The 23,743-nt window shown below is 37.4% G+C and overlaps 1 protein-coding gene across 4 annotated transcripts in view; it reads right to left on the reverse strand.

The window, feature by feature from the left end:
- The window catches only part of tle2b (TLE family member 2, transcriptional corepressor b), a 58,111-nt gene that overhangs the window by 18,527 nt on the left and 15,841 nt on the right, over positions 1 to 23,743 (reverse strand). For all 4 annotated transcript variants that reach the window (XM_067396208.1, XM_067396207.1, XM_067396206.1 and 1 more), the window contains exon 4: positions 9,585 to 9,629. In XM_067396208.1, the coding sequence (XP_067252309.1) occupies positions 9,585 to 9,629 (45 nt within the window). The remainder of the gene's footprint in view (positions 1 to 9,584; positions 9,630 to 23,743) is intronic.

Consider the following 23,743-nt stretch of genomic DNA (forward strand, 5'->3'; position numbering starts at 1 on the left):
GGCTGCGGCCCCTTTAAATGCTCACGCTCCCCTCCCACGGAGCTCGCACTTGCCTTTAACAGCATAAACAAAGTTCACACAGCTAATATAACCCTCAAAATTGTTCTTTACAAAGTGTTCGTCATACAGCATGTCTAATCGCGTAAGTATGGTATTTATTTGGATGTTTACATTTGATTCTGAATGAGTTTGATAGTATGCTCTGTTGCTAAAGCTAACATTACACACTGTTGGAGAGATTTATAAAGAATGAAGTTGTGTTTGTGCATTATACTGACTGCAAGTGTTTAAAAATGAAAATAGTGACGGCTCTTGTCTCCGTGAATACAGTAAGAAACAATGGTAACTTTAACCACATTTAACAGTACATTAGCAACATGCTAACGAAACATTTAGAAAGACAATTCACAAATATCACTAAAAATATCATGATATCATGGATCATGTCAGTTATTATAGCTCCATCTGCCATTTTTCGCTATTGTTCTTGCTTGCTTAGCTAGTCTGATGATTCAGCTGTGCACAGATCCAGACGTTAATACTGGCTGCCCTTGTCTAATGCTTGAACATGAGCTGGCATATGCAAATATTGGGGGTGTACATATTAATGATCCCGACTGTTACGTAACAGTCGGTGTTATGTTGAGATTTGTCTGTTCGTTGGAGGTCTTTTAAACAAATGAGATTTAAATAAGGAGGAGGAAACAACGGTGTTTGAGACTCACTGTATGCAATTTCCATGTACTGAACTATTGTTATTCAACTATGCCAAGATAAATTCAATTTTTAATTCTAGGGCACCTTTAATTGTTAAAAGTTTTTAATGCAATCTTATTCCTAAATGACAAAGATTCGCTTGTGGCTATTAAACCTTTGACAAAATCACACTGGAACATTCAAGTATGTGTTGGCACTGCCGCTGAGCCAGAGAGCAGTTGTCATGTGCAGGTATGAAACTGTTTCTTTTCTGTCTTTTCATCCACACAGTATCATTATTTCTGTGTTACAAATATTCTTATAATCACAGAAGCATTGGAATGAAAGTTTATAATTCAGATATAAACACTGATGCCTACGGAAGTGATCAAAATAGAGCAAATCACCTTTTATAAGAACTTTGCGCTTTAAATAACGATTGTATAAATTACATCATTACACCAGTAGGTTGCGACAAGTGACTCAAAAATGTATTTGTCATTGAATTATTGACTGCATCCGAAATTGCGTCTCTACTATATAGTAGGTGAAAAGCAGTATGTAACAAAAGCAGTATGTCCGAATTCACAGTAATCATAAAAGAGTAAGCAAAAAGTACCTGGATAACCTATTACTTCTGGCGAGATTCTGAAGTGTGCATACAATGGACACTTTACTATCCCATGAGGCCACGGGAGAGGACTTGTGAATGGTGGTCAAGCGACACAACTGACACTGGTAGGTCATGTGATAATGACAACATGGAAAATGTGGTACAGATTACATTCATACTATACGCATTCATACTATATAGAGTGTATTTTTTGAAGTATTAGAATAATCAAACTTAAATCAAATAAAAAAGTATGCGACGCAGCTTCTCATTCAAGAGATTTGTTCAAAAACGCTGATTCATCCAGTAATGAAACAAGGGAAGTATGTATGAGAGAGAGTCATTGAATCATTCATTCCATCCGAGTATTTTTTTTTCTTTTTTAAATATTTCAGATTAACGGAAAATTTTAAGTCGCAATTAACATTTTGTCAGAACCTCTAGTCATTTACATGCTATTTTGTTTAGTTGACTGTTCAGAATCGTGGAAGAATTGTGTTTTCTCTTTATATGCTCCCTTTAGGTCTAATCTTGGCTAAATAGGGAGTGTCATTTTACTGTTACGCAGATACTACTCAATTGTATCCTTTTAAGCCAAACGCCTCTATTGCCATGGAAACATTTTTGGCATGTTTTGATGAGGTCAAGGCATTAATGTCTGTACATTTTCTGAGCTTAAATGACTCGAAAACGGAATTGATTCTCCTTGGTCCCTCTGAACTCCATGACACCACCAAAATTAAGCTGGGTACACTGACTGCCTTTTTTTGGAAACATCAGGTAAAAAATTTGAGTGTGGTTTGTGACAGTGCACTGAAATTTGACAAACAGATAAAGTTGTTAACATGAGCTTTTTCCAACTGAGGATGATTTCTAAGATTAAGCCTTTTTTTTATCCCGGAAAGATCTGTAATAGGTTATTCATGTGTTTATCTCCTCGAGATTAGACTATTGCAACTAACTCTGTTATGGTGCTTAAAATAAAATCCTGGACAGATTACAGATGGTCCAAAATGCACCCACAAGACTGTTGACAGGCACTTGAAAATATGATCATTTTACCCCGGTATAAAGATTGCTGCATTGGTTGCCAGCTTCTTTTAGGATTAATTTTAAGATGCTATTGTTTGTTTTTAAATCCATACATGGTACAGCCCCTCTGTATATTGCGGACCTGATTCAGGAGCAGAAGTCTTTTACAATCCCCATCACAGAATCTTTTAGCTGTTCCAAGGACGAAGCTGAAAAAAAGAGGTGGCCGCGCCCTTGCGGCTGCCGTCCCAAGGTTATGGAACAGTTTACCACTATATATCAGACAATGATCAACTCTTAGTGAGTTTGAAAGGCATTTAAAAGAATATTTTTTACGTTAACTTTTGATCATACGTAAGTGTCAAGGTAATGTTGTCACAGGTACTGGGTTTAGGAGTCTGAAGATGTTTTAAGTGTCTTTAAGAGCCTGAAGGTTTAGGAGTCCCAAGGGTTTAAGAATCTGAGAGTAGATGTTTGTGTGTCTTTTATTTATAGTTATTTGTGGTTAACATTGTATTTTTATGTACTTAATAAATAAATTGGAATTGGAATCGTGATCTCTGTTTGAAACAACAACAACAACAAAAAAAAACGTGATTCTTAAGTTATTCATATGTAATGAATTGCGCAGCTCTACCAGCAACGATTCATAAACACCCTAGCAACCTCCAAAAACTATCTAGCAACACCCTATAAACTGCATAGCAATGTGTCATTAACCACACAGAACACCCTAGCAATGCACAAAAACACTCATAAAACCCTAGAAACTACCCAGAACACCCTAGCAACCACCAAAACACTCTAGCAGCACCCTATCAACTGAACAGCAATGTGCCATTAACCACACAGAACACCCTAGCAATGGCATAGCAACCTTAGCAATGCCCTAACAATCACCAAGAACACCTTAGCAATGCATTAAAAACCATTCATAACAACCTAGCAAACACCCAGAACACCAAGAACCATAAAAAACACAACATCGTAACTATCTAGAAACATACTATCAACTGCATAGCATTACTTTCACTACAAATTCTAGCAACCCCACAGTAATGCCCTAACAACCACCCAACAACATCCAAGCAACCACCTAAAACACTCTAGCAATATGCTAAAAACATTTATAACATCACAGCAACCACCCAGAGGACCCTAACAACCCCATAGCAACTGCAGAAAACACCCAAGCAATGCCATTAAACCACTCGTAACATGATAAAACTACCCAGAACACCCTAGCAATCACCCTAGCAACCACTTAGAACACCTTAGCGACACCTTAGAATTAAGTCAGTGAGTTTTGCATGATGGGCAAGTGACATTTACATTTTCTTCAGAAAATATATGTTGAATTTGTGTGTATGTGCTGAATTCTATTCATTCAGACATTTCCCTTGGCTTTCTCTCTGTGTGTGTGTGTGTGTGAGAGAGAGAGAGAGAGCTCTTCAGAGCTGAATAGCTTGAATAGTCTCAATCTCCTGCAACAGAGCACACAAACACACACACGTTTAATTATAGTCTCACTAAGAAAAACAACAGACAGGCGGACAAGTGTTTCACACACGCTGCAACACATGAACAGTTAATTACTTTCTTTCACACACACACACACACACACACACACACACGTTCCTTTCAACACACTCTACACGGTGCCCAGCCACCATCCACCTTCATATTCCATCTATTATCATCTTTTTTCTCTTTTTTCAGTCTTTTCTGTCCTGTGATAGGGCTCTCTGATGCTCTCTGATCACACACACACACTAATGGAGGAGTATTTGCAGTGATGGAGGCACAGAAACACAGAAGACCACTAAGTGCACTCTAATACCTACATGAGGAGCAAAGCAAAACCTGTTTTGGACCTATTTTAATCTGCACACCACCACACAATATATTAAAGGCAGCATGAAACAAGTTGTGATAGTCTTTTCTTCCCTATAGTGACGAATATCCAAGTGAAATGGCTTCTCACACAGGAAAAAATATAGGGTGGGACTTGATTTTGTCCATTGGGAACTGATTGGTTTGCTATTGGTCAATCTCATGCTGTGTCAAACAGTTATTCTGCCGTCAATCTGTCTATCTATCTATGTCAAAAAGTCTTTCTATAAGCATGACTGTAAATCTATCTGTCTATATGTAGTACTGTATATAGGATATTACATTTTGGCTGAAATTGGGTTATAAGATTTTGTGGAATAGTTATTATTCGTAAATATTATTATTACCTGGCAGAATACTTGTTCGTCCTGCCACATGAGACTGCAGACGAGTGAACGGAAGCGTGTTCGGTTGTTTGCATTTTTGTTGGGACACAGTGTAGCAGTGATGCTGAACATCTGCAGATTGTGTGCGTGAGTGAAACAGAGCTCATTTGTGTATAATGAGGTTGAGGGAGCGAGTGATGTAACTGCTTTGGAATGAAACCGAGTGTGTTTGAGAAAGAGAGAGAGAGCAGGAGGGAAATGAAGAAACGGAGAAGGAAAACAAGACGTGTGTGCATGTTTGTGAGGAAGTCCCAGGGTGCCAACCTTTTAGCATAATGGCTTTGTCACTCGATCAAAAGGACCTGAGTAGGTGCAGATGCCCTGCTGCTTGTGTGTGCACATATATTTACTCAGAATTCATGTGTGAACATGTCTCCACATTTGCATATGTTTGCTCTGTGGGTGTTAAACAGTTATTAACTTTTTTTTTTTTACCATCCAAATGCAATAAATCATATTTTATTTATATTTTCATGACTTCATGATATGTTTGCATGTCTGAGAGGTGGCAGCATTCAGTTAGAATCATAAATGAGGTGGACTAATGTTAAAATTGTAATAATTATTAAAATAAAAAAATTAAATTAAATTAATAAACTACTAATAATAATATGAACATTTAAAATAAAATATCAATTTACATAAAACTAAATATTTTTTTAAATAACATATACATTATATATCATATATTATTTAGTTTTATTTATTTATTTATTTTAATTATTCAGTTTTATACACACACACACACACACATACACACACACACATATATATATATATATTAGTGCTGGCAAATCGATTAATCGCGATTAATCACATCAAACAAAAGTTTGTTTACATAATATACGACACATATAATATATATGAATATAATATTTATACACATTATTTGAAAAAACTATTAAGTTAGATGTGATTAATGGTGATTAATCGATTTGACATATAAAACTAAATAATTTAAATATTAAATATAATGTATCTATATAATTTTAAAAATAATAATAAAATATATTATATACATAAAAATAGTACACTAATTAATAATCGATGTATCTACATAAAAAATTAATAATTAAAATAAATAAAGTAAATGCTAATATTTTATATATATATATATATATATATATATATATATATATATATATATATATATATATATATATATATATATATATATATATATATATATATATATATATATATAGCTGGCAAATCGATTAATCGCGATTAATCACATCTAACAAAAGTTTGTTTACATAATATATGACACATATAATATATATGAATATAGTATTTATACACATTATTTGAAAAAACTATTAAGTTAGATGTGATTAATCGCGATTAATCGATTTGACATATATAAAACTAAATAATTTAAATATGCATATAAGTATGATGCTCCCTGTATTTATATATGTTTGTGTACACATGTTCAGGAATGTATCCGTATCCCTCCTCTGTGAGCACTTTTCCCCCGCACATTTAATTACCCATGAGCCTTTGCACGTGTGTAGGGTTTTGTGCATATATGTGTGCTTGTGTCCTCCATTGTGTGTGTGATTTTCAGTGCTTTACTGCTCTCCTTTCCTCCCTCGTTCTGTTTCTTTTCTTCCTTTTTCGAATGGAAGGGCCATCAATCAGAGAGAAAGAGAGGGAGATAGAGGAGAGGAGGGAGGAGAGGGGGATATGTTGGCGAAGCGCCAGGGGAAGAGAGGCTGGCACACTGCCCAGAGAAAGAGAGCGAGCGAGAGAAAGAGAGAGAAAATGAGAGAGAGCAAGCAGTAGAGTGAGCCAAAACGAGAGAAGGAGAATTTAAAAGAGAACAAGCACAGATAGAGGGAGACAGGGGGCGAAAGAGACACAGCAACTGAAAAAGAGAGAGAGAGAGAGAGAGCGCAGTGTGACAGATGAGGAGAAGAGAAAATGAGGGCTTTATTGAATACCTCGGTGCCTGTGACCACAATCAGTGATTAGAGCCTCATTGCTTAATATTTGCCTTTAAATGTTTGAAGAGAGAGCGAGAGTGAGCGGTTGAGAGAGAGAGAGAGAGAGAGAGAGAGAGAGAAAGAGAAAGAGAAAGAGAGAGAGGCTCCATTAGACATAAAAGGGACAAACCTGCATCCGGGGGCATCACTTTAAAGGCGTGAGTGTGTGGCTTGGCTTCATATTCCCACTTTTTTATGGTTCTGCTGGGTTTTTTTTTTCTTTCATTTTGTCCATCTCATCTCTCTCTCTCACACACACACACACCTCACTGCATCGGTTGCAATCATAATGCAAGAGCCATTAAAGGAGCTGTTTCACACATAGACAGACAGACAGACAGATAGACAGATAGACAGATAGACAGATAGACAGATAGACAGATAGATAGATAGATAGATAGATAGATAGATAGATAGATAGATAGATAGATAGATAGATAGATAGATAGATAGATAGATAGATAGATAGATTCAGTGAACATATGTATTCAGATGTGATGAACTATTATTAAGATTCCAATCATGTGCAAACATCATCAAAGCAATGCTGAAAATAGTGTTGCAATTTCACACATCCCAGAATTCAGCAGCTAACACACTCACACACACACACTGACCCATCTAGATCTCTGTCTAGCCAACTCTAATAGCCTGTCTTAATTCAGTGCTTTAAATGAACAGGGACAGGAGTGAGACCTAGAGAAAGCGAGAGAGAACGACAGGAAAAACCCTAAAAGCACTACGATCAAACAAGGATTAGAGAAGGGGCGGAGACAGATGTGGAATCCTATTAGGAGGCAAATCAGTTTGTTGAATATGAAAGCATTAAGACTGAAGCTCCGCCCACTGACACACAATCACATGACCCACCCTTTAAACAGCAAAAAAGTTGGTTGCTTGTCAATCAGACAGTCTTATCCTGAAAAAGGATAAACTTTATGCCTATACTCAAAGGTCTTTCTCTCTTCCTGTGTCGTTTTTCTCTTTCTTGTCTTCCTCTATCACTCTCCATTCATCTATGCCAGCTCACACAGAGAGCGTGTATGATTACCCTCTTCCTCAAACGTCGCTGAGGCTGGGAAAGACTGATTTAGAGGGAAATCAGTCAGAGGAAAGGAAAGACAGAGACACACAGCACTGTCTATTCTTACAGCCGATACTAACACTAAAAGCTGCTGATGAAGTGCAGGCATGTTCTCTCACAGCATATTGTCTACAGAAATGGCAACCAATCTGATTGGTTGGCTTAAAATAAAATAAAATTTCATATTAAATCTTTTTTTGTTTATATAATTATTATACTTTTAAAATGTAAGCAAAGTCTGCTTCATGCTTTTAACAGTATTCCAAAAAGCATGTTTGTGCACATGATGTTATGAATGTGTGTGTGTGTGTGTGACTATGAAGCATCATGGAAGGTTATGACCCTCCCTTAAACCTCATTAAAACCATTTCATTGTGCACACATGTGGGAATTCACTGGGAATGAATTGCACCCACTGATAGTTTTGTTTATTTGCACTCATGTGTATGTGATTTCAGTAACTGATTCATGAAAGACATTATGCAAATCAGGTATCGCATTGAACACAATGTGCACAGTCTATTTCTCATTTTAGAAGCCCACATGCTCAGTTTGAAAAAGCATTCTTATATGTTACAAGTGTAAACGGTCAGATCACATGAAATCACGTTTATAAACAGGATCCAAACTACATCCATATATGTTACAAGTGTAAACGGTAATGGTCAGATCACATGAAATCACGTTTATAAACAGGATCCAAACTACATCCATATATGTTACAAGTGTAAACGGTAATGGTCAGATCACATGAAATCACGTTTATAAACAGGATCCAAACCTCATTCATATGTTACAAGTCTAAACGGTCAGATCACATAAAATTGCGTTTATAAACAGGAATCAAACTACATCCATATATGTTACAAGTGTAAATGGCAACTGTCAGATCGCATGAAATCACGTTTATAAACAGGAATCAAACTACATCCATATATGTTACAAGTGTAAATGGCAACGGTCAGATCGCATGAAATCACGTTTATAAACAGGATCCAAACCGCATCCATATGTTACAAGTCTAAACTGTAATGGTCAAATCACATGAAATCACGTTTATAAACAGGATCCAAACCACATCCATTTATGTTACAAGTGTAAACATTCAGATCACATGAAATCAGATGTTTATAAACCAGATCCAAACCACATACATATATGTTACAAGTGTAAACGGTCAGATCACATGAAATCACATTTATAAACAGGATCCAAACCGCATCCATATGTTACAAGTCTAAACGGTAAAGGTCAAATCACATGAAATTATGTTTATAAACAGGATCCAAACCTCATTCATATGTTACAAGTCTAAACGGTCTGATCACATAAAATCACGTTTATAAACAGGATCCAAACTACATCCATATATGTTACAAATGGAAACGGTAACGGTCAGATCACATGAAATCACATTTATAAACAGGGATCCAAACCACATCCATACATGTTACAAGTGTAAACGTTCAGATCGCATGAAATCAGATGTTTATAAACCAGATCCAAACCACATACATATATTACAAGTGTAAATGGTCAGATCATATGAAATCACATTTATAAACAGGATCCAAACCACATCCATATGTGTTTCAAGTGTAAATGCCACATGAAATCAGACATTTACAAACCGGATTCAAACTACATCTGTATGTATTTCAAGTGTAAACGGTTAGATTGGAATTATTTAGGGCAAAACACAAGCGTAATGTGATCATGATGTGTAATATTGTGCATACCTGCAAGCCTATAAACAACCAGTCCTAATGATCTGATTTTAAATCAGAATCAGATTTGTGTGCAGTGTGAACAGAGAATAAAATGCTGTTTTCGAGGCCTAAAATAACACAGGCAAAACTGTTTAGTGAATTTGCCCCACAGGTTTACCTTACCTGTTTGTGCATCTCAATGTTGAGCCCGTAGGACATCTCGTAGTACTGTGGGAACACAAACGTGAGAGCATCAATCAGCACTGTGATGAATTAAACAGCAGTGAATCATCATCAATCAAATTAAAACCTCAGCGGCCTGACAGACACTAACGACTCGCTGAAACTACAGTAAGACGGAGAGATTTTGAACGTGTCAGCGTGTGTTTCTGCGTATCTCTTTCAGCAGGGAGATGAGCAGCAATACCAATGATGAAGATGAAACCTGACACAACTGCTCGCTTATTCTCTGTCTCTCTCCGTCTGTCTGTCACGCTCACACACTCGATAACCACTCTGTGAGTAGCTTGATTTTCAAAAATCCTTTTTCCTCTTCTCTCCCCTTATCTATGTCTTTTCCGATCGGATCCCTCGTTACCGACCTTCCTTTCTAATCCTTCTCTCTCCTGCCCTTCTCCTCTATTATTCTGTAAACTCCATTTCCCATCCATGATGTGTGCCTGACCTCCTCTCTTCTATCAGACCTCTGTGGTTTAATCTCAGGATTAAAGTCTCATCATATCTAATGACAGCACCTGGAAACCCAAAGGTGTCGATATGAGGTTAACGAGCAGTAAAATATTTCAAAGTTTGGACACACCTACCTACTCATTCTTTATTAGTGCTTGCGAAGCAAAGTATCTATATTAATATTCCTGGTTCTTCTTAGCTTTGGCCTATTCGTTCTGCACCGCTTGTGCTACGGGCATGAATGATACCTCGAATTGTGTGGCTTAAAGAGCTGTATAGTTTTTAATCCTAAAACACAGAAGAGTATTAGCATCTTCAAGCTGTAGAAATGTCCAATGAGTTAAGAAAATGGCAATTTTTTATTTATGAACAATATGAGTAAAAAAAAATGAATAAAAATAATAACACTTTTGTCATACATAGAAACATTTTCCTCTAAAAACTCATTTCAAGCCTCTACTCATAAACATTTAAACTAAAATGATTTTAAGATCATGAGAACCATAAATCCAATCAAACATGTCCAAACTTTTGACTGGCAGTTTAAATGCAAGTCTATAAAATGAAGCAGTTTAGACATGTTGCGCTGTATTTAAATTCATTGCATTTCCAGTATTGATCGCTCCGGTGGGTGATGAATTTTGGATAAAGCGTGACATAACAGCAGAACTATTTCCCCATCTATCTAGTCTGCTGGCACACACACACACACAAATATAAATCACATTCGCTAGTTCTGCATACTGATAGTGCAGCAGGGCTGCTGGAAACAGTTCTGCTTTAAAAAGCTCCATGGCGGCCCAGAAGGCTATTCAGTGGTGCTCATATTACCTCCGCTACGGCCAAAAAAGGTCTCTGCATCATTCCAGACCAACATTAGTTCTCAGCATGTTTTGATGTAGAATCAATCCAGGGAGAAAACGCTGAGTGAAAATTCAAAATCACACTAAAATGGGCAATATACCATTCAGTTAATCGACCTGGCTGACATCGGCACCAACTGAATGGAAATGTCTACATTAAGGCACCCGCACACTACAAGATAATCGGCCCAATTCTCCCTTTCCGATAATCCTATAGGTAAAGTCCAGATTATTTTGATGGTTCTACAGATTATTTTATCAGATTGTCCTGTGGTGTGAGGTGTGTTAAAGAATTAGCTCACTTTTTAATAAAATTTTCTGGATAATTTACTCACCCCCATGTCATCCAAGATGTTCATGCCTTTCTTTCTTCAGTTGAAAAGAAATTAAGGTTTTTGATGAAAACATTCCAGGATTATTCTCCTTATAATGGACTTCAATGGGCACCAAATGGTTCAAGGTCAAAATTACAGTTTCAGTGCAGCTTCAAAGGGCTTTAAACGATACCAGACGAGGAATAAGGGTCTTATCTAGCGAAACGATCGGTCATTTTCGGAAAAAATTTAAACGTATATACTTTGTATAAACAAATGATCGCCATCCAAGTGGTTCCGCCAAAACCGCACTTCTGTATTCTTCAAAAAGCTTACACTGTTTGTCCTACGCCTTCCCTATTCTACTTACGGAACGAACGCGGTGCCAGTTTCATTTTTTTCCGTAAGTAGAATAGGGAAGGCGTAGGACATACAGCAAAGCTTTTTTGAAGAATACAAAAGTGCGGTTTTGGCGGAAGCACTTGGAAGGCGAACATTTGTTTATATAAAGCATATACATTTACATTTTTTTTCGAAAATGACCGATCCTTTTGCTAGATAAGACCCTTATTCCTCGTCTGGTATTGTTTAAAGCCCTTTGAAGCTGCACTGAAACTGTCATTTTGACCTTCAACTGTGGAGTCCATTATAAGGAATGTTTTCATCAAAAACCTTAATTTCTTTTCGACTGAAGAAAGAAGGACATGGACATCTTGGATGACATGGGGGTGAGTAAATTATCAGGAAAATTTTATTTGAAAGTGAACTAATCCTTCAAGAGTATCCAAGTACACCTGGCTGCAGCCTGCAGAACAGGGTGGGGCTGCACGTTTTGCTCCGCCCCATACTTTCTCTGATTGGCTCGATCATCTTTCATAGGGATATGTGATAAAAAAAAATGTGTTTGTAGTCAGTGTAGGATGGAGTATATGTCGTTCAAATCTATATGAACTGCAAAAATGTTTTCACAAAGCCTTCATTATAAAGCACAGAAGAAAAAAACATTAGCCTATATCTTGCAATGTCCCTGAAATGATTGTTTTGCTAAATTAAGCTGGTCTTTAGGCTTACGCACGAACATTTTTAAATAAAAATGTATAGGTTGATTATCCACAGCAGGAGGGTCAGGATTTCAGGTAGAGGAATGAATTATGAATTACACGATTAATGAAATGTGATTACTTCAAATCACCATACGAGAAAGGAAACTAAAAATATGTATCAGGCAGGTTTTAATTTGAACAACATGGCAAGACACACTTATTTTACAGAAGGTGTTTATTGGTTCTTATAAGCCATGTTGGGTGCAGTTGTATGATAAATAAATGACATTGCAATAGGCTAATGTGTCTGCATTAAAATAGTTTTTATGAAACGTTCTTTTTCTTCACTACATTGCAAAGCATAATATCAGATTTTTCCCTCCATTTCATTTCAGGAAAACATGCCGTTCCTTGTAATTTTAAAGTGAAGAAATCAAGATTTCTGAGACCCGATAGTGATGTCTGTTTCGTAAGCAAATCTTTGGAGCCAATTATTTTCAATCTTAACGTTCACAAATAACTTCAAATGGGTCATTTGTGAATTCAAGTGATCCAGACGATTAAACCTGCAGCAGTTAAAAGCAAGTCAAGTGAATAAACATTTAATTTGGTCTTGTCCTGCTCAAATTCTCAGATCATGTGTGCTCCTAATAATTCATAATAATGTCAGACTGAGCTCTAACCTATTTTAGACCTCTAAATAGGTTGAGCTCTAACCTTTCTTTTACTTGAGTAATATTTTATTAGTGTTTATCAACTTTAACTTTAGTACAGGGTTTGTGTACACCATCCACCACGAATAAACATTTCATAATTCCTTTCTCTTGCCATTGCGGGATGTATGCTAATGTTGTATTGTCTGTGCATTACCTAACCCTACGACCAGAAATTCTGTTGTGTGGGGGGAAATACCTACACACAGCCCTTATATATTGTCATGTGGAATGAATTTTGAGTTTTAATCAGGGTTGGAGCAAACCTCTGCAGGACAGTGGCTCTCCAGGACCAACATTCACCACACCTGCACTAGAAGAACAAAACTGTTAAATCTATAGTTTTTTATCGTCATGTTTGTAGTCTCTCCAAACACACGCTTTGAAGCAACGATGTTCTAGATGTTTGGTAGCTACCATAGAAACCCCTCAGCAACACCCTGGCAACCTTCCAGAACACTCTAGCATCAAGGCATTGAGTTATGTACGGTCAATCACGACTGATGGAGCTGTGACAAGTAATCTATTACGTCGACCTACACACATTCCAGTAAATAAAATGTTTAATTAAGCTGAAATAGTCAGCATGTTGTGTCTGTTGACTCCCTAAAGGAAATGTTGAATGACAGAGTGCCAGACATGCAATCTAAGGGCGGGACACCTGCAGCTCTTTTTTAGGTTTAGTCTCTTACGTTCAGCTTTATTAAGCAACTTTTGGCTTCCTCGGTTACAGTATATAAAGATAAAAGATGGTCTGATGGCCCGGGGCCAGTGTAAGGGAGTTTGGGACCAGTTGACGGACCTCTCACATGACCCAACAAGTCATTGGTCATTTGTTGTGCTCATGGGGACACAAGTTAAGACTGGGTCTCTTCTGGTACTTTCCTGTCAGTTCTCAATTATCTGCACTTTGTACTGTTGATGCCACACTCTCATGAGTATTTATTCATGTGTCTGATCTATTGTATACAGTCTGCACTTCTTCAGGTTTGCCTAATTTCTATTATTATTTCTATGTTTATCCTTTATATATATACAGTTGTGGCCAGAATTATTAGACCCCTTCATAAATATGATCAAAGATGACTCAAAAATAGCAGACTAAAAATAAATCTGCATTGTTTATCTTTTTGATCTTTAATTCATAAAATTAGCAAAAATCTAACCTTTCATTGAAGGAAAAGAATTGAAAGTGGGGGAAAATAACATTAAAAAATAAATGTTTTTCTCCAAAACACATTGCCCACAATTATTAACACCCCTAGAATTTTTTATGAGTAAAATATCTCTGAAGTATATTCACATTCATATTTAAATTTTTTTTAGCTCACCGGGGTGATCATGAACATGAAATTGTCCAGCCAGGACTTCCTGTTACACAGGAGTATAAACATGAGGAAACACAAAGGCCAAATTCCCTTAATCATTCATCACAATGAGGAAAAACAAAGAATATAATTCTGATGTGCAGCCAGATTGTTGAGCTTCACAAAATAGAAAGTGGCTGTAAGAAAATACCTAAAACATTGAAAATCCCCATTTCCACTATCAGAGCAATAATTGAGAAGTTCCAATCAACTAAAGATGTTACAAATCTGCCTGGAAGAGGACATGTTTCTAAATCGTCCTAATGCGCGGTGAGGAGGAAAGTTTGAGTGGCCAAAGACTCTCTAAGGATCACAGCTGGAGAATTGCAGAAATTAGTTGAGTCTTGAATCTCAGAAAGCCTAAAAAAAATTATCAAACAGCACCTACATCCCCACAAGTTGTTCGGGAGGGTTTCAAGAAAAATCCTCTGCTCTCATCCAGAAACAATCTCCAGCATATTCAGTTGTCAGACAAGACTGGAACTTCAAACGGGACGAGCTTCTACGGTCAGATAAAACTAAAAAATAGCTTTTTGGCAGCAAACCCACCAGATGGATTTGGTGCACACATGGATAAAAAGTGCCCCATGCCCAAGGTTAAATATACTACTGGATCTTTAATGTTGTGGGCATATTTTTCTGCTGGAGGTCCTGGAAATCTTGTTCAGATACATGGTATCATGGATTCTATCAAATACCAACAGATAAAAAATCAAAACCTGACGCTTCTGCTAGAAATCTTATAATGGACTGTGGTTGGATCATCTGACGGGACAATGATCCAAAACAAACATCAAAACCAGCACAAAAATGGGTCACTGAGCACAAAATGAAGCTTCTGACATGGCCATCCCAGTCCCCTGACCTGAACCCTAAAGAAAATGAGTGGAGTGAACTGAAGAGAAGAAGCACCAACATGGAGCTGGGAATCTGAAGGATCTGGAGAGATTCTGTTTGAAGAAATGGTCTCTGATCTCTTCTCAGGTGTTCTCCAAACTCATCAGGCGTCATAGAAGAAGACTCGGAGCTGTTATCTTGACAAAAGGAGGTTGCAAAAAGTATTGAATAAAAGGGTGCTAATAATTGTGGGCAACGTGTTTTGGAGAAAACATTTATTTCATAATGTTATTTCCCCCCCACTTTCAATTCTTTTCCTTCAATGAAAGGTTAGATTTTTGCTAATTTTATAAATTAAAGATCAAAAGGATAAACAATGCAGATTTATTTTTAGAGTCATCTTTGATCATATTTATGAAGGGGTCTAATAATTCTGGCCACAACTGTATATGTTTTGCGCAGTTTATGGGGCGGACCACATTTCACCGCAGGTTGTGTTCTGTATATAAATATGTATGTGACAAACAAAAATCTTCAATCTGAATCTTATCTTTTCAGATAAAAGCAAAATGCTCATTACCAATTAATAATTACTCTTTTTCTTTAAAAAAAAAAACAAAAAAACAAAACAGTATGAAATTATAGCGTAATAAAAAAATTTGATTTAAGTGTGTCAGGAGCAAATGTGTTTATTTAATTTAAGTTTTCTTATTTAACTTACAATAATAAACCATTTAAATAAGGAAAACTTTAAAAAAAAAAGTTTGAAATTATAAAGCAATCATGTTTTCAGCTATTATTGCTATTTAATAACCTTTATTTAATTTATTTAAATAAATAAAACATTTTAAATACTTTTTTTGTAAAAATTAAATACTTTTTGAATTGTAAATTATTCAAATTAACTTAAAGAAATATTTTTGAATGAATGTAATGAATAACTTAAATAATTTGCTTCTGACACAAATATAATTATGTTCCTAAAAACCTGTTTTTTTTGTTGTTGTTGTTTTGTATTTTTAAAATGGGGCCAATAAAAATATTGGCAGGACAAGAAGAAATATGAATGATTAGCCAAAAAAAAAGAAAAAAAAGTGTGTGTGTGTGTGTTGCAGACAGTAGTTTACATAGCATGTTTAAGCTCATATCTGAAGGTGTGTGAGTTTCACCGTGACATGATGTTGTTTTTTGTGATTGTGTTGTTATTCTGAATATCGGTGGGACTGCGATACGCTTTTGGCTCGTAATGGCTTAATGTTGTAGCGTTCCCTCACCGCGTCTCATTGTTATATAAGCTCTTTCATGTTATGTGCATTCTCATTCTACACCGTGAGTGTGTGTGTAATCCCCTGAGTCTCTGTGTGTGTGTGTGTGTGTGTGTGTGTGTTGTCTGGAGCAGATTGCGCGCGGCATGTGGCGGATGTAGCGGGGCTCAGTGCGGCGGAGGTTCAACAAAGCCTCTCCTCCTGCCGCAGCCTTAGTGTGTCTGTGTGTGCGTTTCTGTTTGCAATGCATGTGTGTGTATTACTCCTCGCCGGTATAACGAGAGGCAAAATGTACTGGGTGTCCCCTGGTTCAACCCGGCAGCTGTTTGCCATCCGTCGCTTATACACATATCCTGCTGTGTCGCTGGACACTCAGCTCTTGCCGAAATCTCTGCAGATGTATGTGTGTGACTGTCCACTCCACTGTACTGGATGCAGCTGTGATCTTCTAAGCTCAGACACATTGATTGGCTCATCCTGATCCAGTAACACTAGACAGGCAACACTGATGAGATATCATTTCCACTGGGCTGTTCTGTCAGGATCATCACTTCAGCCATGACCCCATTTACACCAAACAGCCCTATTTGAATTGACCGATATAGTAATAGCCACCCTCTAGTGTCAAAACAGCTCCAAAAAAGGAAATACTAAAAATATTTGCATTTCTAGAAAGAAATACTAGTTTTACAAGGAAAAAGTGAATTTTAGGTTTAGGGTACATTTACACGACAACAATGCATTAAAAACGTAAAGATTTTTCCTTCACATTTTTGAAAGTTTTGCAAATGACAACAAAGTTGTCAAAATGATCCCCGTTCACATGGATCCGTGAAACTGCATTATTCATGCCAGGCCCAGTGCTGCCAATTCAGCGATTTTATCGCTAGATTTAGCGACTTCCCCACCCCTTTTGAGACTTTTTTCAAAAGCAACAAATCTAGCAACTTCTTAGACAAACCTTATTTAGATTCCATGACTCGCCCCTGATCTATATTTATATTAACATAGATAAGTGGACTCGCCAGTATGACGTCATCTAGCGACATTTAGCGACCAGTTTTAGCTGTTTTCAACTGAAAGCAATAGAGTGCCCCAGGGATGACGCGTTTTTGTAGGCCAACCTGGAAGTTAGCAGCGCACGGGTTCCCTCGGTTGAAAGCCTATTCATTTTTCCCATAGACTTTTGGAAAATCGCAGAAAATAAGCTCTGTGTTAAACAAAGGGTTATGACACTTACACGTTTTGTCTATCAAGATAATCTTTAAAAGTTAACACAACATTTATAGATTTTGAAGCCTAAATAAAGTCGTCAGATATAAAAGGCTAACAGTAGGCTATAAACGGACTACAGCACACCATGGTCGCGGATCAACGTCGTCACCACCAAGCTTCCTCAAACTTTATTTAGAAAACAACTTTATTTAAAAACATGCTCACTGATTATGATCTGCGCTGTGTAATGAAGACTTATCCACTTTTTCATGAGAAATGCTGTCCAAATGTCCCGTTTTTAATGATGACGTCTAAAGTCCCCGCCAAAGGAAGTAGTCCCTTTTAGCAATATGTTAGCAACCGCCGATTTTAAGACACAGTAAAAGTAAAAAAAAAAAAATCACAAGTGGTTTATAACTGGTGTGTTTTATGTCATAGATCAAAACGTGAAAGTATTTAGAGGGTTTGTTAACCACAGACCTTATTTCAGGCGATTTAGCAAAAACCCATTAAAAAAACCCATAGACTTTATGGCGTTGGAACCAGAAGTCCTAAAATGCCAGTGCCCAAGGAAGTCGACCGGAAGTTGAAGTCGGCCGCGTGCCGCCATCTTGTAGCAGAACTTCTTGCGTTAGCATCCCATTGACTCCCATTCATTTTTGCGTCACTTTGACAGCGAATAACTTTACATCTGAGGCGTTTAAAGACTCAGTTTGTCCATAATTTATTTCTAAACATACACGACAATGTATAAAGGGCTCCATTACCTTCTATGTTACATTATGGCCCCGTAGAAACAGTTTTTGTAAAAATAGGCTAACGATTGCGTCATAACCACTCAACTCTCTGTCGCACAGTAGAGAAATTACCGTACAGACAGGAGGAGAAGCTCGCAGGCAATAGTATGCATTAACTTAATATGGCGTACTGGCGTTACATTTTAAAATACTATACAAACTAATTAATCAGAATACTTACTCCTGCTCACTCACACCAAAGAACTCCCCGCTCAAGCTCGCCGTCTCTGCAAGATTAACGATGGCAGTTTTCACGCACAGCTACTAGAAGATTTACATCTGTCAGACAGGTTGCTGACGTCATCAAGCTTAGTTTGAGTCTGCGCGTCAGAAACGGAAGTGCTAAAAATTGCTAAAAATGGGCTCCACTTGTCTCAATTGACTTCCAATGGGGTCGTTGTGTCCATTTCTTTTACTGTCTATGTAAAATGCTAACTTGCTTCCGGGTTTTGCCTACAAAAACGCGTCATCCCTGGAAGTTTGATTGACAAGCGATCCAACCAATCAGAATGCCGAATCCGCCATTTTGTCCGACAAAGCAGTCAGGAGTTAGGGGCCGTTCACACAGAACGCGTAGCGTCTAAAAACGCGGCGCTCATGTGTGAGTCGCTGCAAAAGACGGGAGACGCGAGCGTAACGTTCATGCACGTCCGTCAAGCGCGTGTTTACATAGAAAAACAATGGGAAAGTAGCGCATTGGAATAGAAAAACGCATTCTGTTTGAACGGCCCCTTAGAAGATTAACCTTGGTGGAGTTAACTCCAAAGCGCTTGCGTTGCCGTGGCATCTGACGTTGCTATGCATCCATGAACTGTGCTCTCCACAATGACGAAGAAGAATCAGCAACAGATAAATTGATTTCTAGCCCTTGCATTAGCTTTACTACTCAATATATTTATGGAGAAACCTGTCCTGTACAGCTATGATCAGCTGTTCGGCTGAGCTTTCAATGTTTTGTTACGGAAAGGCTGAAGCTGATCGGTTGTTTCTTGTCACATGACCTGCGGTGTGCTTGCGGTTTTGAATGACATGAGGGTGAGTAAATGATGACAGAACTATGATAGGTTGTGTATTAAGACATTCTTCATCTTCTTAAAGTGAAGACATTATTTAAATCATCATCTACAGAGAAAGCAGCATCATAAATTATTTCATTATACTGCCTTTTTTCCCTAGACAATAAAATGATATTATATGAAAGCCACGACTGTCGTTAGTGACAGCGCTGTTGGCGGCTGTTCTTGAATCCGAGACTGAATTACGAGTTACCTGGCAAGTTTCCTGACAGACGGGGGAAAATTGCGAGTGTGTTATCAGCCACACAAAACCAGAGCTGTGATTCATAGACTGCCAATTCATATCAGTACAATTATAGATGAAGCAAATTGCAGAATGCCATTTGATTAAATTGAATTTCAAATTGAATAAAACCTTGAATAATTAGATAAGCATGAGTATGGCACATTTCTGAAAAGGAACACTATTAACTGAAATGCAAACAAATATTAATGTGTACAGCAACACTATAATAATATCTCCCATTTGCTCACATATACAGTATAATGTCTCAATTCTTTCTCCTAGAACGCAAGGAGTTTAAATGGAGACGTTCTCCTGTTGCTAAGATTTTTGCTGAGAAAAAGACCCTAGTAATCTAGAAGAGTTTTGGAAGAGATCTAAAACCAGGGCTGTTCCGATATCAATCTATCTCTTCTTTAACTCTATTTGCTCTAGTTTGCAGGTAGAGTGTATTGCTTTCGGCAGTGTGTCGTCCCAATCTATTTTTTTTGTCTTTTATGTTGTAAAAACGCAAGATTTCATGGTTATTTTTTAAAAGTTTAACTTATTTTAACTTGAGCGGTGCATTTTTAGAACAGCAAAACACTGCAAAAGACACAGGGCGAGAGCGCAATGGTCAAAAACGTACATCTCGCAGATGTTGAAACAATGAACTCATCAAATTTTTCTGAGCTATGTAATGCGCATTCTATAGCTCTACTCTTACTGCATGTCAAAAATTGACTCCCAAAAACTTTTAGGAGAAACATGTCAGTTGATTGATACATCAAAAATGACAACAGCAAAGGTTTTGTGAGCTATAAAAGAAAATAAAATGTTCCTCTAGGTTGTTTTGACCAACATGATGATGGAAAAATTAAAAGGTGAAAAGAAGTCCCGACCTGAAGTCCCAGCACAGAAATCAAGCTTGCGTGGCTAGCAGGGCTTGACTTTTTTGCTCACCAGCCAATGTGGCTAGTGGTTTTCCAAAGTTACTAGCCACTCAGCATTTTCACTGGCCACAATTTTGCTGCTAGGGAAATTACATTTTATATGATGAAAGTTGACTGGCATGCTTAAATTACTTGATTTTGAGTCATTTTACTTGATTTACAAGATTTAAATCCCTTTCAAACTTACAAATGCAGATTGACCACCCAAATCAAGACTATACATTGTATATAGCCTATCAGGTAGGCCTATGTGTAGTTATTTTTGTTAGGCTATGTAAAAAGAACAAAGAAGCAAATTACAAATAGTAATTTAAAAAAATATATATATATATTTTTTTCAGATAGCCTACATATGTTTATTTAGCATACATGTATACATTTATTTAAAATTTTTTGATGTTTGATTAACATTAATGACAGACAGGTATTTATTTGGGGGCTGCTGAATGCATGGACGTCATATACTGACACATATCCAGTTTTTACCCACTTAGCCGTAAGCCATAGCCGACTGTATTCACGCGAGATACTCCACACGATGCATTTTGACATCTGTGTGCGCGTGTATTCAGGTGCAAGGAGAACTGATCGCGCGCGACAGAGATCGCGCGCGACAGAGAGAGCGCGCACGCGAGCGCTTCTGTTGTGTCATTCAGCGCGATTCCGCCTATCCCGCCTTCACTAACCGCAAGTTAATCGATAAAGAATTGTGACTGAATTGTAATTTTGTGATACGACAATCTTGGCTATTTTTCATTTGGCTGAAGGCTAAAGTAATATACATCCCGCCAAAGTGGCTAGTGGGAGTGGCTGTCTTACCCGCCACAGCTGCATTTGGCAGGTTGGCGGGTGTTAATGTCAAGCCCTGGTGGCTAGATTACAATGTTTCAAGCAGAGGTGTAAAGTATTTGAGTAAATGTAATTATTTGCCGTACTTAAGTATATCTTTGTAGGTGTACTGAGTATCAAAGATACTGGCAATTTTTACTCTCTACTTGACTAGATTTTTGAACAAGTAAATGTACTTTTTACTCCAATAAATTTGTGATAAGTAATGAGTTATGGCACCTACATTTTCTGCGGTAGTTTATTTCTGATTCAAAAGAAGTGATATCGCCATCTACAGGGCATTGAAGGTACTACATCTTGTGTTTTTTTTCCCTTTACTCACCCAAACTTGTCAGCAAGGCTACTTTATGTGAATGCGGGTGCATTAACAGGTAGTGTCTGAATTGCAGGTGTTTGATTTAGCAGATGAGGTAATGACTGCAGCCGGTGATGAGGCCGAAACCAGCACATCCAGTGCAAGTAGACTTTGACTATTTAATTTTACTTAACATTATTTTATTTATCCATTATATTGACCTTTTTGAAGGATATTGGTTTACTTATGGCCTTTTTGTGCACTTGAGCTTGACTGAGACTTGAGAGTTTGCAGATGTTTAAGAGGCTGTTGTGTCGACCTTGATTTATTGCAATATTGAGGTGTTCAGTTTTAAAATAAACATGACTTCTCACTTTACAAATCAACATGTCTCTTAGGTGTTGAGGACTAGTGCATCTTTTAACCTACATTCAGCATGAGTAAAATACTTAAGACTCTTAAGATCAAATACTCTAAGACTTTTACTCATGTCGTATTGGAATTGGTAACTTGTAACTTGTAATGGAGTGATTTTTGCTGTACAGTATCTGTATGGTTTTCAGCCTTAATAAAATTTAAAGTGAAACTGAAAGTAAATTAAAGAAGTTTCGAAAAAGTGTTTTTTTTATTTTTATTTATTATTTAAAATTTATTATTTTTGCAATTAGCTTTGGTGCCGCACATGGAGCAGGAATTCTGCACCGTAGCTTTAAATGAGAGATAAAAGCAAAACTGAAAGTAAATTAATGTATTGCACTGCTACTGCTGTTTGCGTTATGATTTGATTTGTGTGGTTTGGAAATATCCGTTAGCATTCCATTCTAGGGCGGCAACATGTTTCAAAATCTCTTAAAACAGGAGCAATCCATTAGTATTTTTGTTTGTTTGGTTAAATCCTCTGCACTCTTTATTTCTCTCTCTCTTATTCTCACACACACAGCAGCACTCAAACGTTCCGCTTACTAAGGAGTAATCGTTTTCAAATGCATTTTTATCCTTTCTGCCTTCCTGGTTTTCCCCTTCTCTCTCCTTCTCTTCATCTCTTTCTTCTGTTTTTCTTTCTCTGCCCTCATCTTTTCGTTGCCTTACTGTCTCCCGCTGCGTCTTTATACTGTCTCTCTCACTCTGTCAGTTCTTCTCCTCTTCATCTTCTCTATCTGCCTTTATCTTCCCCTCCTCTTTCTTATTTTTTACTGCTGTGTTTCAATCACCACACTCTCTCTCTCTCACTCACTCTTTTACTCTCCTCGTTCATCTTTGCTGCTGATCTCTCCTTATGTTCTCTCTCTCTGGTGCGAGGGCAATCTGTGACAGTAATGTTCGGAGGCAAGCAGAGAGCATCAGAGGGATGAGTTGAGGCGGGGGCGTTACTGCAAAAGCAGCATATTAGCCCCCTTGTTCGCTCCATCTTTCTATCCTCGGCCGCCCCAGGGTCTGGATTACACATAACGGTCACAGAGTGACCATGCAGACGGGCGCTCATTAAAGGCCAGCAGACAGACACAAATACTGCAATCCACAATATGAGACAGATTTCCTGAAGCGGATTCATACCTGTCTTCCACATGAGCATCACAGCTCAATATATCAAAACAAAAGCCACAACTTTTAGCTATAGACTTGTTATTTATATAATGAATTAATATTTATCTATATTGTTAAGAAAGTGAGCAATGAAATTGGATCATGGCATGTCATAAGCTAGATTCAAACCTGCATGAACAGTTCTATATATTATGTTCAACATTTTTTTGTTAAAGGTGCCATCGAACGTTTTTTTTACAAGATGTAATATAAGTCTAAGGTGTCCTCTGAATGCGTCTGTGAAGGTGCAGCTCAAAATACCCCATAGATTCTTTTAAT

This window comes from Chanodichthys erythropterus, chromosome 10 (assembly GCF_024489055.1).
Source record: "Chanodichthys erythropterus isolate Z2021 chromosome 10, ASM2448905v1, whole genome shotgun sequence".
NCBI classification, from domain to species: Eukaryota; Metazoa; Chordata; class Actinopteri; order Cypriniformes; family Xenocyprididae; genus Chanodichthys; species Chanodichthys erythropterus.